Below are 16,101 nucleotides of genomic sequence, written 5' to 3'. Positions count from 1 at the left end.
GCCTTGATGCTAAGAGCTAAAAAGTTGTCAAGTGTTAAATCTTGGGTATTAAGTCCTTTGCATTCATTTCATAACGTAAGAAGTGAGTTACTGATTATTTTAATAGTTCAGCCAAACATTCCTCCAGAAATAAGTTGCTCAGCTTTCAAAATTCAGTTCAAATGCAGGATGGAACTGGGAAGCGATAATAAGCTTCCCAGTTCCATTAGAGCATTCTGGAATGGACCCATGTTCATCATATTCCTAAATTGGCTTATAAGCAGAAGCTTTTTTTTTATTTTTATTTTTTTATTTTAAGAAAAGCTAAGTAGAACTGGAAAGATTTTTGGAAGTTGCATGTAATGCTTAAGGTAGCCAACTGCTGACTTACAGTTATTTGAGCATTAAGGCACACAGCTTCTTTGTTCCTGTGCTATTTAGCAATCCCCATTGAGATTGTTAATAGAACAGTGGTTATTGCTTTCCTGATCTGGGCTTTCCATGCAAAGGAAACTGGCCAGAATCCATCTTCATCTGTCACTTAAAAACAGAGATTACTCACCTGGGGCTTCAATATACTAGTGGTCTGGGAAGACCAAAAGCTCTATATTCCACTAGTTATCTCTTGACCAATTTTGTCAAGGCGTATCAATGTACTAGGTGGCTCAGTGGCTTAGACGCTGAGCTTCTCGATCAGAAAGGTCAGCAGTTTGGTGGTTCGAATCCCTAGCGCCATGTAATGGAGTGAGCTCCTGTTACTTGTTCCAGCTTCTGCCAACCTAGTAATTCGAAAGCATGTAAAAATGCAAGTAGAAAAATAGGAGCCACCTTTGGTGGGAAGGTAACAGCGTTCTGTGCACCTTCGGCGTTTAGTCATGCCGGCCACATGACCACGGAGACGTCTTCGGACAGCGCTGGGTCTTCAGCTTTGAAACGGAAATGAGCACCGCCCCCTAGAGTCAGGAATGACTAGCACCTTTACCTTTACCTATCAAAGTACTGAAATATAGAAAAAATAATGCTCATTGATAAATAATACTTCTTAAATTGTTGATCTTGAACTCATAGAAAATTAATCATCAAGCAATTCTATCTACAAACATACATCTTGTTTTTAACAGCGAAGAAGAATTCGCTGTTGGGGGACAATATTAAATTTGGACAGGGATGTGCATTGTGACCCTCCTCCACATGCCAGTGTGTGTGTGTGTGTGTGTGTGTGTGTGTTTGTTGTAAGAATGAATGAATGTGTTAGTCCAAAGATTTGCATGGGATTGAGACATTCAAGGCTTTTTTAAAAAAATCTCCTGTGCTTCTAGGTTTCTTTATCCTCATTAAGAGACTGTATGAAGTTGCCTCAGCTCCAGATAATGGCCTTTGTTTGTTCCAAACAAATTCTGAGCATTAGAGTCCCTTCTTTACGTGCAAAACAGTCCAACTTCAATTCCCGGTATCTCAAACCAAGGTCAAGAAAGACTCCTGTCTCAAACCCTAAAAAGTTGTGCCCAATTATAGACATTACTGAGATGATTAGGCCAGTGCTCTGACCTTAGATTGCAATTCCTGAGATCTCATGGGAAGCCTTGTGAGACTTTGCAATCACTTGAATTACTCGTAGATAGATGTAGCACTACAACTAAGGGACTTCCTAAGGACCCAGGTTAGAGGTGGAAAAATTGAGGGCCAATCATTTATTTCAACCAGGATAAGAGAACAACTTAAGAAACACCGTCTCAGTCGATAAACTCAGATAATGAAGTTTAGCCAAATGTGTAGCTGTCAACCAAAGATTTAAAAAAATAATATTCAATGAAACATCTTACTTACCTAAAGTATTTTCAAGAACCCCTTTGAACTTAAAACTTTCAAGAATGCCTAATGCTCCCAACTGTCCTTTTTAAGGTTCTCACTTTTGATATGTTTTATACTAATATCTTTAAATGTTTAGGGGTTTTTTTACTTTGTTTTTGTAATTGTTCTTAATGGATGTATTCCTTTCCCTTATGCTAGTCTATAAATACAATAACAATTGCTTTGTTCTGATACAATTTAACATATTAACAAGGAAATCATACAAGTTATTTATTTATTCCCTGCCTTTATTACTATATCAACAAGGTGATGAACATATCCAATCAGGGGTGGGTTCCTGCCAGTTCTAAACTCTTCTATAGAAGAGGTTCCACAAATCTACAGTGCTATTTAGAACCGGTTCCAGCTCCCTCACCCCCCTACCCCCCGCCCGTCCGCACATCATCAAGATGAAGAGCGAGAGGAGGAATTCTGGGAGTTGAAGTCCAGAAGTCTTAAAGCTGCCAAGTTTGAACACCCCTGGGTTTTTTTTTCTAAAGGGTTAGGGGTGCAAGGGTCTTGTAACTTGACAGCTTTAAGACTTGCATGCTTCAAATGCCAGAGGTCCTGAGCCAACATTTTGGTTGCTAAGCAAGAGTGTTGTTAAGTGAGTTTCACCACATTTTACAAGTTGACCACGCCCACCCAGTCACATGATTGTCAAGGCACTCCCCACTCGGTCACATGGCTGGAAAGCCACTCCCACCCGGTCACATGGCCAGCAAGCCACTCCAACCTGGTCACATGGCTGGCAAGCCACTCCCACAAAGCAGCCACACCTACAGAAGAGGTTCTAAAAAATTTTGAAACCCACCACTGAATCCAATATACCTTCCTCCTCCTATTTTTCTCACAACATCTTTCTGAGGTGAGTTGGGCTGAGAGAGAATGACTGGCCCAAAGTCACCCAACTGCCCACTATGTACAGTAGTTGTAACAATCTCTTTGTATCTTTCTTTTCCATTTTTTTTTACATCTCCACAACTGGCTGGTAATATCGTTAGTGTGGGCAAGGTCAATATTTTTGGTTCACCGCTTCCAGGAGGCAATTCGGAGGGATGTTAAAGAATAAAGTTACTACATCGACCTTTGCCAAATTTACCCTTCTATTTTCCTATCTATTTTGTGCCTTATTTTATATACAAAGTTAAAAAAAATCATACTGCTCCAAAACAGCACATTTGATGCTGAATTTTAGCCAAATATTCAGAGGAAGGTACAAACTGCTCACCCTCATATATAACATTTATACTTAAATACAAATGTACCACAATCTATGAATGATTTAAAAAAAAACCCTGTGGATCTGAAGTAAGCTCGTGAAAGCTGTGACATTTAATAAAATTTGTTAATCAGACAACATGCTGCCACGCTCTTGATTTTTCACCACAGTAGTCTAACATGGGTCTCCTCCTACAAATTTAGTAACATTACATATTCTGCTGAAAGGTTTATTTTGCATTACTTAGCCAATGCAGACTGTTTAGAAGAGTCTATCAAGAATTTGAGCATACATGCAGAAATGAGACTTAATTCTGTCAAAGAAGCTACACTTTCTTCTCTGTTTCATTTTCTGCAATTGACTCTGGCTTTGCAGACACATGCAATATATGGCACCTAATTGATAACCAACATTTAATCATCAGAGGAATCTTTGAGTTTGCATTCTAATGAAGCTCTCCTTTGTCTAAAAATGTTTCCCTTGGTTGGTAATTCATATTTTAGTTCACAGTGTTTAAAAATGGAAGGCGGGCAGAGCTGGATGAGATGTCGACTACGAAGCTCAGTGTGTATTTAATATAAAAATCTTGCATTATTCATTTTCGCAATTTGAATAACTTTGAATTTAGCATTCCTGCTCATCTTTCCTTTGATGAACAATTAATTATTAAAATATAATACTGTCAGCATATGGTACAGGAAACATATTTGAATACAGCCTTAGGGAATCTGCCTTAGGGAAGTTCCATAGAACCATTTTTGTTGGCTTGTGTGTTTTTGATGACACACAGATTTATTTCTCACTGTAGAGCTGTCAACCAGCAACCCTCAGGAAAAAGCTGCTAAAACAGAGGTCAGATATTATATTACCCATCATTTGAACTGAAATAATTGATTTCTAAAGATAATACTGTTAATCTGTAGATAGAAAATTCATAGCTACTAAGCTTGCACAACTTAAGGCAGTCTTGTTGCATCTGTCAGCTACTGCAGGTGGTATAAATCAGGAATGGGTCCTCCACAGGCTGCAGGCAACAATTTCCAACTTCCAGTTTGCAATCTCTTCCTTATTCCCCAGCTGAGTTTGCCTTCCCTGCTGCCCAGATGGTTAGCCCTGAAAACAGCTGAGGAACACCTTTGCTGGTGTCCCAACGTGCACAAAATTGAGTGTTCCTTGGTGCTCTCTGAGCTTAGTTGTATTTATGCAGACATTTCATTACCCAAACTAGGTAATATCATCAGTGCTAGAAAGGACTGGGGTTTGCTCTCAGCTTATATTCTACTGCAGGGGGTTTCCAAACTTGGCCACTTTAAGACTTGTGGGCTTCAAGTTCACAAGTCTTGAAGTTACCAAGTTTGGAGTCCCCTGTTCTAGTGACTTGCCCTGTCAGTGTTGGGTGGAAGTGGCCTTGGAGATTGTACTGCCCCATTGTTTACTATGCACAAAGTTGCATGTGTCACAAGAAAAGCATGCTTCAAGAATAGATAGAGCCAAATAAGCCCCAAGAACAGGGGTGTCAAACTGGTGGACCGCGGGCCATATGCATCACATGCATGCCATGCCCACGCAGCTCTGCAAAGGCAAAAAACGTAGCAACATGTCACGTGATGGCAACATGATGTCACAAGTTTGACTCCCGTGCCCAAGAACATCAAGTTGAAATTTTATTTCTGATCAAAGATTCTTTTATTACATTTTCATTTTCCTTTATACAATCACTTAAATACTGTGCAGTTAAAAAAAAAGAAGAATAAACAACTCATAACACTTCTATCCTACATACACCCTTCCTTCTACTCCTCCAACTTTCATTTCTCCCTTCCAACAATCCCCTCTTCTACTTCCCCTCCCCCTCAGCCATTCCTTTCTCCCCTTCCCACCATCTCACCCTCCTTACATTCCCTTCTCACTCCCTCTTAATTCCCCCCTCTTCTTTCCCTCTACACCTCGCTTCGGTGTATTTCTAGTATTCATTGGTCTATTTGTTTTGTACTAAAACAAAAGAAAAATAAAAGGAAAAGAAAGAAGAAAAGAAAAAAAGAAAAAGAAAAAGAAACAGTATCCAAGTGCATTCATTGTTACTTCGACCCTCCCCCCCCACCCACCCCCTGAACCCCCCTCCCTGACCCCCTTCCGACTTCCCAGGTCCCATTCCCGGCATCGTTCTTTATCAAGCAAAGTCTGGAGTATATTGAAACCAAATAGATTAGAAGTTACAAAATAATAAAAAATAATAAAAAATAAAGAACAAAAAAGAAAAGAATAATAAAAAATAAAAAAGGAGGGGGGGTAAACCCCCCCCCAAGAAAGAGAAGTCAATATACTCTCTAACATTAAACTCAGCTTCTCATTATTTTTAAAATTTTAAACAATGTCTTTACCTGCTTCCGCATATAAATTCTATACCTCCCATCCTGCCTTTACCCGTGTCCGCATATATATTTATCCTCATCCATTGCTCCTCTCATATTTACTCCACCCTCGTGTAGACTCTCCAGATAATCTTTCTTAACCTTGTATTCAAATAACAATTTATACAAAAATCAGCTTACATTCTGAATCAAGATAATCTAATTGAACTTTCACTACCCTTCCATCTACCCCACGCACCCGACTCCATTCATCCCAAACCACAATCCAAGAAAACTATGATCTCCGCTCTCCTCGCCCCAAAGAATAGATCATGCGCAGTTTAAATTAAGATTCAAACAAGTCTTATATAAGTCCCATATAATATATGTCCAAATTCAGCACCGCTTCTTTCAGTCTCAATATCTCTTCATCGGTATACAGCTTTGTCATTTTATACCAGACAGGAGTCCTGAAATTTTATTCAAATTAAAAATTTAAGAAGTATTTTAAAGGCATAGCTGGATCTTTATTCTTTACTCTTCTGCCCTTCCGGAAAGGGAAAGCAACACCCGCCGCCTTGTAGCCACGTGTCCCGCTGCTTATCTTCTCCTTCTCCTTGTCTTTCTCCAAGTCCGGATGAATCAGGAAGTCCCGCCTTCAGGGTTTTGTAGTAAAAATCTCGGGCTTCGCAAACAGAATTGAGACGATATTTTTGGTTCTCAAATGTGACTGTGATACCAGATGGCACTTCCCATTTATATTGTATCTGAGAATCTCTGAGTTTTTCAGTTAAGAAAGTGTAGTCTCTCCTTGCTCTTAATATTTGAGATGGTATTTCTTTAAAAACAATCAAGTCCTGTCCATCGATTCGCAGCCTGTTATTGTAAAACTTCTGTATTATCGCATTTCTGGATTCTCTTGTGGTGAAATATATAATTATGTCCCTCGGAAGCTGTCGTTGTTTTGCTACACACGAGTTCTGGCGATAAATTTTTTGAATCTGCCAATCAAAGTTAAATCCCGGACTTCCCACCGAACGTCTGAAAGCTTCAAAAAAGGTCTGTTTCAAATTCTCCTGTTCCTTTTCACGCAATCCTCTGACTCTTATTGCAAACGCAGTCTTATTGTAATTTATCATAACGAGTTGTTTTTGAGCATTTTCAACTTCCTGTTGTAACGTTTGAATTTTAGATGTCAAATTAGAATTAGTTTTTTCCAAAAGTTCCAATTTGTCCTCCATTTCAGAAACATAGCCTGTCATAACAGTCATAACTCTGATCGTATCTTCCCTTGTTTGAGCAATCTTGGCGTCCAGTTTATCATATAAGTCCGATAAAAGTTGTTTAATTTCCTGTCTGAACTCTTTAAGGGTTTCAAAAAGAAATTCTTGCGTTAAGAGATCTCCAGTGGAGGGCGTGGGAGGCAAGGGCAGCGATTTTGTAACAATTTCTTGAGATGTATTATTAAGGAAACGCTTAGACTGCTTCGATTTGGGAGCCATTATAAAAAAACGCACAAACAAACAAAGTCTCTGCTCCCCTCGGTTTTAAATGGGGTACTATTTATAGATTTTTAACAGTTAATAAGGAGAAGTCTTCAGGAGAATAGAGCTGATTGAGTGTGTCATATATCAAACGCAGAAGCTATAAAATCGCCATCTTGTAACGCAGCTGGATAAGAAAGCCTTTTACAAAATTGAAGCTGGTATTTTGAATAGTAATAAGAAAAAAAAATTTACAACTTCAAGTTAATATTTGGTTTTGAAGCCATTTCAAAATTTATCTGCCTGCAGTTAATAAAACTCTATTGCCTGAATATGCAGCTTTAAGTGAAGAGGCTGAATTCCCCTTTTATTTTGAAGTTAAGGCTTGGCAAAACTTTCAGTGAGTAAACATTGTAACAAGACCGTTCAGCAGATTCATCACCATTTAACTTCCAGATAAGCAAAGTTAATGAAGGAATAACATTCTTGTAGAAATAAAGCTAATTAAAAAGCTTCTGCTGGCCTATTGTGAAACCAAAACATGTGATAAGCAATCTCTTTTGTTTTGGATTCTTGTGAATTCTTGTGAGGATTAACAAAAAGTGTTCATTATTACCGGAGAAACCAGCCTGCTCGGCGCCATTTTAAAAGCCTCTAAGTAAATAATTTTTCGGAGGAGAAAAAGAAAAGAAGCTAAAATGTTGATAAACAATTATTGTGCACGGAAATGGATTCAGCTCGTGATAAGATTAAATCAAACAAAACTTTGAGCAGAATGGGGGAGTCTTACTTTGTCCTGCACAAGGCAGTTTGAAGTTCCCAGCACGGACAGCCGTTCTGCCTTGGGCTAGCCCCCCTTTCCCTGCAAGCACAAAAGCTGCAAAAATCGAAGAGCATTTGCCAGCAAAACAGTTTTTTCTTTCCTTCTTGCCTGAAGGATAAGAAAACCTGATAAGACGTCAGATGGAAGATCCTCTAAACAGGTACGTAGCCAGGAATTCGGAGGCAGCTGATTTTTTTGCTGCCACCACCAGCAAGCTCCTCCCAGGAAGCCCGAAATTTTATTTCTGAGAAGAGGAACACAAAGGAGGATGTTTTATGATTGATCACAGATCTAAAGTGGGGATTGGAACCAAGGTTGATTTGGAAGCAACTCTTTAATATGAACAGTAGAAGTTCTAAGTAAGTACAGATAGTCCTCAAGTTGCAACCACAATTGGGACCAGCAGTTCCATTGCTAAGAATCAAGTCCAATTTTACAACCTTTTTTGCCATGGTCGTTGAGCAAATCATTGCAGTTTTTAAGTGGATTGTGTGTTGATCATAAACTTCCACCATTGACTTTGCTTGTTGGAAGTCAGTTGGGAAGGTTGCAAATGGTGATCACATGGCCCCAGAACTCTGCATCCATGGTAAATACATGCTGGTTGCCAAGCCATTGTAACTTTCAACTGTCACTAAATGAATGGTTGTAAGTCTAGGATTATCTGTAATTAAGGAACATTAACTCTGCTATTATTTTCCTTGCCATGCATTTTGAGAGCTGAAGTTGTTCTTCAATGGTTAGATGACCTAGACATTGATATCTGAATATAGATCTGTCAGGCCTGCAAGCCATCTTTTCTTTTGGACTTTGGTCCTGCCACACTTTCTACTATTTGTTTTCTATTGTGGGAAAATGGGAGGGGGGATTATATGAAGTTGGGTGATATGTAGCCATAATAACACTCTTCTCAGAAACTCAAGGTCATCCTTTGTATCTGCACTTGACCAGAACTGGATGGGTGGAACTGCCAGCATGGACCATGTGATGGGCTTGTGGGTGTGCGGGCAAGATCTTGAACTTTCAACTGGGTGGGAAAACCTGGAAGCTTTCGGATTCGGGTTTTCCCAGATGTGCCAACATGGCTCTCTTAATACATTGGAACTTTGAGGAAACTTTTGTCTTGGACTCTTGATTTATTTTCAGATGCTATTTGGAACCCTGACACGTTCATCTTTTATAATGTTCTTTTTAATCTTGGGGAAATGTCATTGCAAGCCTATGTATGTTATGCCATACGCTAAATAAATAAGTAAATCTGCTATTATCTTGGACTTCCCAGTTTTAGGCAAATCTTTAAACCCCTACTTTACTTCTTTTCATGATACACAGCAGGTTTTTTAACCACAATAGGTTCCTTATCAAGTTGATGCCAACAAAAACATTGACATGCTCATGACTTGTGGAGAAGTCATTATGATTGTGGGGAAGCTTCTCCGTAACAAATGATCGAATATGACCCTGAGTTACTGCCCCAGAAAGAAGCATAAGAGCTCCCTGTGTTGGGCTAAAGACAATGCTTAGGTGTGCAGTGAGCGGGAAAGAGACCAGGAGGATCATTTCAATAATTTAGACGGCAGCATTGAGGAACGTTCAGAAAGCCCAACCACTGCAACATGGCATTCCATGCGTGGCAGCTGTCATGCCTTCTCTGAAGGATGCTTCATCTGTGGTCCAGCAAGAGCCCAGAGGAGATATGACAGCTGCCCTCAATTTTCATGCCCAGTAGGTAACAATTTCTCACGTTGGCCATTTTGGATTGTTTACTCTCTGCCTCGTAGCCAGGATTATATTCAGACATATGCCAACTGCACGTTTCTGGTTTTATCCTCTCCTTTTATGATCTGAGTTTTGGCAAGATTTGTAAGTCTCCCAATTAGCAGCTTATTTGGAAAATGAAATGAAGGATGAAAAGCACTTGTGCTGCATTTCACACATTGGCTAAGCATAGTCGAGTGCCTCTCTGTATAGAAGCGATTGGGGGGGGGGAGGAATTTAAAGGTGTGAAGTGCTGTGAGCCACGGGGGAAGGACAGTGTTTTTAGCTGAACTACCTGCATTACTTATACTTGGAAAGGTCTGAAGGTGTTTTTTTTTTTAAAAAAAAAAATCTAAGCCACAGCGTGAAAACCTGATGAAAAGATATATCACATTCTTAACATGCACTATTCCAACCAAATCACGGCACGTAGCAATCCAAATTTTTTCTCCTTCTTAATGCAACATTTGTGGTTTTAGTTGTCGCCGTGCTTAATAACATGGATGTAGACCTGTTCTCCCGGTATTAGTCTTAATTCTTTTTAAAGCCAGCCTAATAGAGGTTACTGTCAAATCTTTTGCCAAGAAATTCCTAAAAGCACTGAACGAACATATGCTTTGAATTATGTTTCATGTATTCACAAAGACTCCTCCCCGCTCCCTTTCTGGTTAGGAATATATCAGTCTGAAAATTAGATGGCATAGAAGGTCAAGACAGATTATGTTATTACTCCTTATCCATACAAATTTACCAAATGTCTCAATAATAATATTAAAAAGATATAGATAAGGCAGCAGCACAAGGGAAATCAACCTGCACAGCATGGAGGAAGTTTGTTGTTGGGACAGATTCTTTGTATAAAGCACTTAATAAGAACCTTGCTGTTACCTTTTTTTTTATGGCAATAGTGTAGAATTTAGCCGGTTAATCATCAGAACTGCAGGGGATAATTGCAAAAGAACCAAAGATGTCTGTCTATGCCAGTGGCTTGTTCTCTCTAATTTTTGTTTTATTTCTCTAAAATGTAAATTTTAGAAACGGAAAGTAGAGGTTTGTCAGAAAAAAGCCTTTATGTAAAAAGAAAATTGTGTATATTTTTAGTCCATATCTGTATACAAGAGAAGGAGAAGAGAATAAGGTTGAAAAGCAATTAATTCCAAATGAAATGCAACACATTACTGGGGAAATGGGTTTCGTTGTTTTATACATTTAAAGACATTGATCTCTTTCTGTTGACCCACTAAATTGTTTTTAACCTACTTTTATATCAATAATTATGAGGGTGGTATATAGCAGATAAAATAAATTATATTAAACAGAAATAATTCAGAACCAGTCATAAATTTCATCATCACAGAAGCCATTTTAGCAAAGCAATGAATAAAAATTACTCAGTTTTCTTCAGCATCCACCCCCCTTCTCCTAAAAAACAGAGAAGACAAAGACATCTCAGGCCGAGCTTGGTTTCCTTTGACATGTTCATACTGGTAGTGTATTTTTGGCAGCAATATAAAAGTGATTCACAGTCCCATTGTTTTTCCCCCCAGATTTCTAGAAGGAAGCCTGAGGATTGTAAAAGAGAAGGCAGAGCAGGAGAGTGGAGTTAAACATGCCATCAGTTTAGTGTCCTTGCATTGCCACAAAAGATCCAACTCCAGCCCTGCTCTCTTTGAATTCCTTTATATGACCCTTTTCTAGGCCAATTTAATGATAACGTTTAGATTCTTGTGGACAGGCTTCAATGAATCACTTATGCTGCAACCTTATGAATGGTGCTGATTCTTTGCCCAGGACATGGACTTCCTGATCCATGTCCTGATGGTTTCTCATGGAAGTATTAACCAAGTCCCACTCTGCTTCACTGTTTGGAGATCAGGTTTGGCTAGGTACTCCACCATGGAGAGTGTGATCAGTCACAATAATCAAGACGAGGCGACTCCATCTTTGTACTGACTTTGTATTCCTGCAATGTGAATGGAAGCCCAGCCTGATATTCTGCAGATTAGAATGGTGTGGAGAATGTTTATTTTTGAAACTCTGGCATGTATTTACAATGGTTGCAGCATCCCAAAGTGGTGTAATTGCCATTTACGGCCTTCCCAACCAGCTTCTGACAAGCAAAGCGTTGGAGGAAAAATTCAGGTTCATTTCCAAGCCAGGAATATAATGGATGCAGTATTCTAAGTGTGACCTTACCAAGAACTTATTCTCCAGGCTGATTCCACCCCCAAGAGCTTATTGTCCTCCTCCTTACTGGTTACTCCAGATGAATTAGGACAAAGCACATTTATAATGGATTTTAAAAACTTTAATTTGCTTTGCAATTCAAACAGGCTGGTGTTTTCTTTGTCGCAATTAGGGAAAGTCAGCATAACACATTTGTTTTCAAAGGAAGTGTTGGGCAGTTTTACGGATCACATACTATTCAAACATTATAGCAGTTCCTACTTTTTTCTGGCTGTAAACAATATTTGAAAATCCACTGACAGATTTGCCGAAAGATTTATGTCTGCGGGCATCGACAGTTTTTAAGGGCTTGTTGATACCTGTCACATTTCAGATGCTTTGCCTGAAATTGCATACTTGCAATAGAAGAGTAATATTGCTAAATAAGTATACTGTATTAGAATTTGTTAATACATAATATATATTACACTAATTATATGCTCTTGAAATATGCCATTGGCTTGGACCATTGACATGCGATGCATACCCGATAGACTATTCCACGGCTAAACTAATAGCTCTTCTCTGGTTTGAATAATATAAATCATATTTGTCACAAGTTTTAACTGTTAGTCTAGTTGATGAAAGATTTGACCTGCATTGGAGAGAGAGAGACTTGATCTGAATACCGGCTCAGTATGGATTTGTGGATATGCTCTTTGAGTCTTACTTCTGATGTTGAATCAATTTATCATTGTAACTTGCTTTGCAAGTTGAATGTATTGCAAATATGCTAATATTAGCTCTGAATTTCTGTTAGTGGGAATGGCAGTGGTATCATGGGAGTACAGATCTGTGCTCATTCTAGCAACTATAGGGTTTTACTAACACACACACACACACATATATATATATATATATATATATATATATATATATATATATATATATATATATATGTAGGTCTCTAGTTGTTCGGGTTTTCTCCCGCGTAGAATTGGAGATGTCTTGGCGACGTTTCGACGAAGTCACATTCGTCATCTTCAGGCTGCTGCTGACTACTTCAGGTTTGGTGTTTCCAGGAGTAGTAGTAGTTCCAGGACTACTCCTGGAAACACCAAACCTGAAGTAGTCAGCAGCAGCCTGAAGATGACGAATGTGACTTCGTCAAAACGTCGCCAAGACATCTCCAATTCTACGCGGGAGAAAACCCGAACAACTAGAGACCTACATACTAACACCCGCGAAAACCTCAGAAAACATATATATATATATATACACACACACACATACATACATACATACATACATACATATATATACACACATACATACATACACACATACATACATACATACATACACACTATTGTCGGTTCCTTATATGTCTATGGATGTTCTCATCCACCAGTCAAGATTGTCCCAAAGGTGCTTTTTCAAGAGGCAACTAGACTTTCTTGTTTTTCTTTGAAGACTTTTCACTTCTCATCCATTCAGCTGAAGAAGCTTCTTGGATGAGAAGTGAAACTTCTGTTCCTTATATACGTATATAACACTGGATTGTTCATTAGCCACTTTATTAGATGGAGAGGTCTGTAAGTTTTAAAAAAAAGTTATGTCAGTGAAAAATGTTGTAGGCTGTTAAGGGAAGGTTCATTCAAGATACTTTTGATATGCTGACTTCATAAGACTAAGAAAAGGTAAAGATTGCAGTTAACGATGGATGCTGTCGCTGTAGAAACTTAAAGATCTACAGGTAGTGCTTGACTCATGATCACAATTCAGCCCAACATTTGTGGTGCTATGCAAGACATTTGTTAATTGAGTTTTGCCCCATTTCACAACCTTTCTTGCCAAAGTTGCTAATAGTATGGTTGTTAAGGGAATCTGGCTTCCCCATTGACATTGCTTGTCAGAAGGTTGCAAAAGATAATTGTGTGACCATGGGGATGTGGCAAGGGTCGTATGAAAAATAGTCAGAATTCACTTTTTTCAGTGCCATTTTAACTTGGAATGGTCACAAACAAGTTGAGGACTAAAAGCTCGCAGAAAATCAATGCTCATAAAATAGATATGGATCACTCTTGCAATGTCCATTGCTTTGTCTTTTAAAACATTGTGTTTTAAAAAAAATTGTTTTACAGAAAAAGAGACCTTCTTGGATCCTTTTGTGTTAAGGGATCTCCTGCCAGCATCTTTGGGAAGTTACTATCGGTATGCAGGGTCACTGACTACACCTCCATGTAGTGAAATTGTGGAATGGATTGTTTTCCGAATGCCTGTCCCCATCTCTTATCGGCAGGTAGGTTGGGATCATAAACAGTTTGCCTGATTCATTATTTTCTTAGTTGTGCTTTTTCTTTTTAACTTACCTGTATTATTTGGAGTATCAGATGCACCAGAGTATAAGATGCACCAAGATTTTGAAGGAACAATTTTTTTAAAAAAAGTTTTTGCACTCTGCAGACCTCCCCAAAACGGCCCATTTTTTGCAAAAACGGATCTGTTTATTTTTTTAAAAAGGACTTGAAGAGTCTTTAGGAGACTTGTAAAGTGCTCCTGCGGGGTGAGCCCCCCCCCCAAAAACAACCAAAAAATGGCCCGTTTTTCGCTCATTTCTGCCATCCCCATCCCCCAGGAACACTCTGAAATCCTTCTAAAGGCTGTGCATGGCCATTTTGGTGAAGGGGGGGATTTCTGGAGGCAAAAAAATGTGGTATTCAGTGTATACGATGCACCTAGATATTTAGCCTCTTTTTTGAGGGAAAAAGGTATGTCTTATACTCTGAAAAATATAGTAACCTGTTCTGACCCCCCTCCGTATGGTGAGTCCCACCGACACAAGATTACTGCTAGACAATTTATTCACAGTAAATTAACACACCAACAAGACTTTGGCAGCAACCCAGACTTTCACAGGTAAGAAATATACACAATAGCTTCTCCAGCTTTACTATAACGGTTGTGTCCTGCAAAAGGTCTCCTCCCAAAGTCTCTTCTTATATACTCTCTTTGGGGGAGCCTAATCACAACCACCTGGCTCCAATTATCTTCTATATCTCCATAGTTGTTGCCGGCGCTTATCTGCCCGTCATTGCCGGGCATCCGGGACCAACTCCCTTAGCTCCTCCCCACTGCTCCAGGGCCTGACATCTTCATCACTGCTCCAGGGCCTGACATCAGGGACAAACTCCCTTTGGCTTTCACCGCTGCTCTATGCCTCAGGCGTCTCCTGGTGGCCAACCAGCCTCTCTGGTCCCTGCTCAGAGTCTGAATCCTGTCCAGGGTCCTCCACATCTTCCAGAGCCGACTCATAGGGTCCCTCGCTATCCGAGTCTGTTGGCAGCTCCAATGGCTCCTGCTGGGCCACAACAGTAACCCATTCCCCCCACCCCATAGATATGTTAGAGGGGTAAGCTCCTCTTACCCAACAGGGCCACTAAGATTTTAGGAACTGAAGTTCCACACATCTGGAGTGTGCTGGATTGTAAAGATCTAGTAGTTTAGGAGACCATGAGTTCTAGTCCCACCTTAGCCATGAAGCCAGCTGGGTGACCTTGGGCCAGTCACTCTCTCTCCACCCAACTCGCTTCACAGGGTTGTTGTTGGATGGAAAATAGGACGAGGAAGGTGTCTTGGATATGGTCACCACTTTCAGTTATTTCTAAAAAACAATAAATGTGAGATACAAATAGATAAAACAAATAAAATATGCTGTAACAGGATTTCATTTCTTTTTCTTGGGAGAGTGGAAAAGATCTTCCTGCATCCCACAAAAAACAACAACAACAAAATATATTCTTGATAGAAAAGGAAGCAATTTGATTTTGTTTCATTGTTCTCTGAAGCTCAACATCAGCCACTCCACACAAGAAGATAATAGAATGCGACATCTTATTTCCTTTTAAATGATCTTAGCTATTACTATTCTGTTCAGATATATTTAAACCACGGTATAAATATTTACACAGAATTATTCATTCTTTTCCCATCTTCACATTTCTGCTTGAAAATTGTGCTAAGTCATTTTAGGCATATACAGACACAGATTTGATGAATTTGAAATAATTGCACAGAGAAAGTAATGCTTTTTTGCTAATATAACGTCTTTGTCTAGTTTTAGAATACCATGAAACTTGCATTGTGATGGGTCTAAAAAGGGCATAAAGGTGCTTACAAGGGTGTCATAGGAAGTCTTACTAGAGAATACACAAAATAGTACAAGGCAACAACCGATAATTTCAACGAGAGCAGTTCCAATGCAGAGAATATTTAACTGTTTAACAATTAAATAGGCAATGGCGTTAAAATTCTGTTTTCAAAAAAATTCTTTGTTGTCACTTGTCCTGCCTCTTTTAATTACTGGTGTAAATACATTTAATTGCAACAAAGGCCTCTTGGAAGACATTAACTGCTCATGGAAAAGTCACCAATTTGCATGAATGAATGAGTATAAATATTTAGTAA

At 39.1% G+C, this 16,101-nt stretch overlaps 1 protein-coding gene across 7 annotated transcripts in view; it reads left to right on the top strand.

The window, feature by feature from the left end:
• PTPRG (protein tyrosine phosphatase receptor type G) overlaps positions 1–16,101 on the top strand; it is a 731,369-nt gene that overhangs the window by 569,110 nt on the left and 146,158 nt on the right. For all 7 annotated transcript variants that reach the window (XM_032209412.1, XM_032209411.1, XM_032209409.1 and 4 more), the window contains exon 7: positions 13,779–13,936. In XM_032209412.1, coding sequence (XP_032065303.1) covers positions 13,779–13,936 — 158 coding nt within the window. The remainder of the gene's footprint in view (positions 1–13,778; positions 13,937–16,101) is intronic.

The sequence above is a fragment of the Thamnophis elegans genome, chromosome 2 (genome assembly GCF_009769535.1).
Source record: "Thamnophis elegans isolate rThaEle1 chromosome 2, rThaEle1.pri, whole genome shotgun sequence".
In the NCBI taxonomy this organism is placed as follows: Eukaryota; Metazoa; Chordata; class Lepidosauria; order Squamata; family Colubridae; genus Thamnophis; species Thamnophis elegans.
This window is presented reverse-complemented; position numbering and strand designations above follow the sequence as displayed.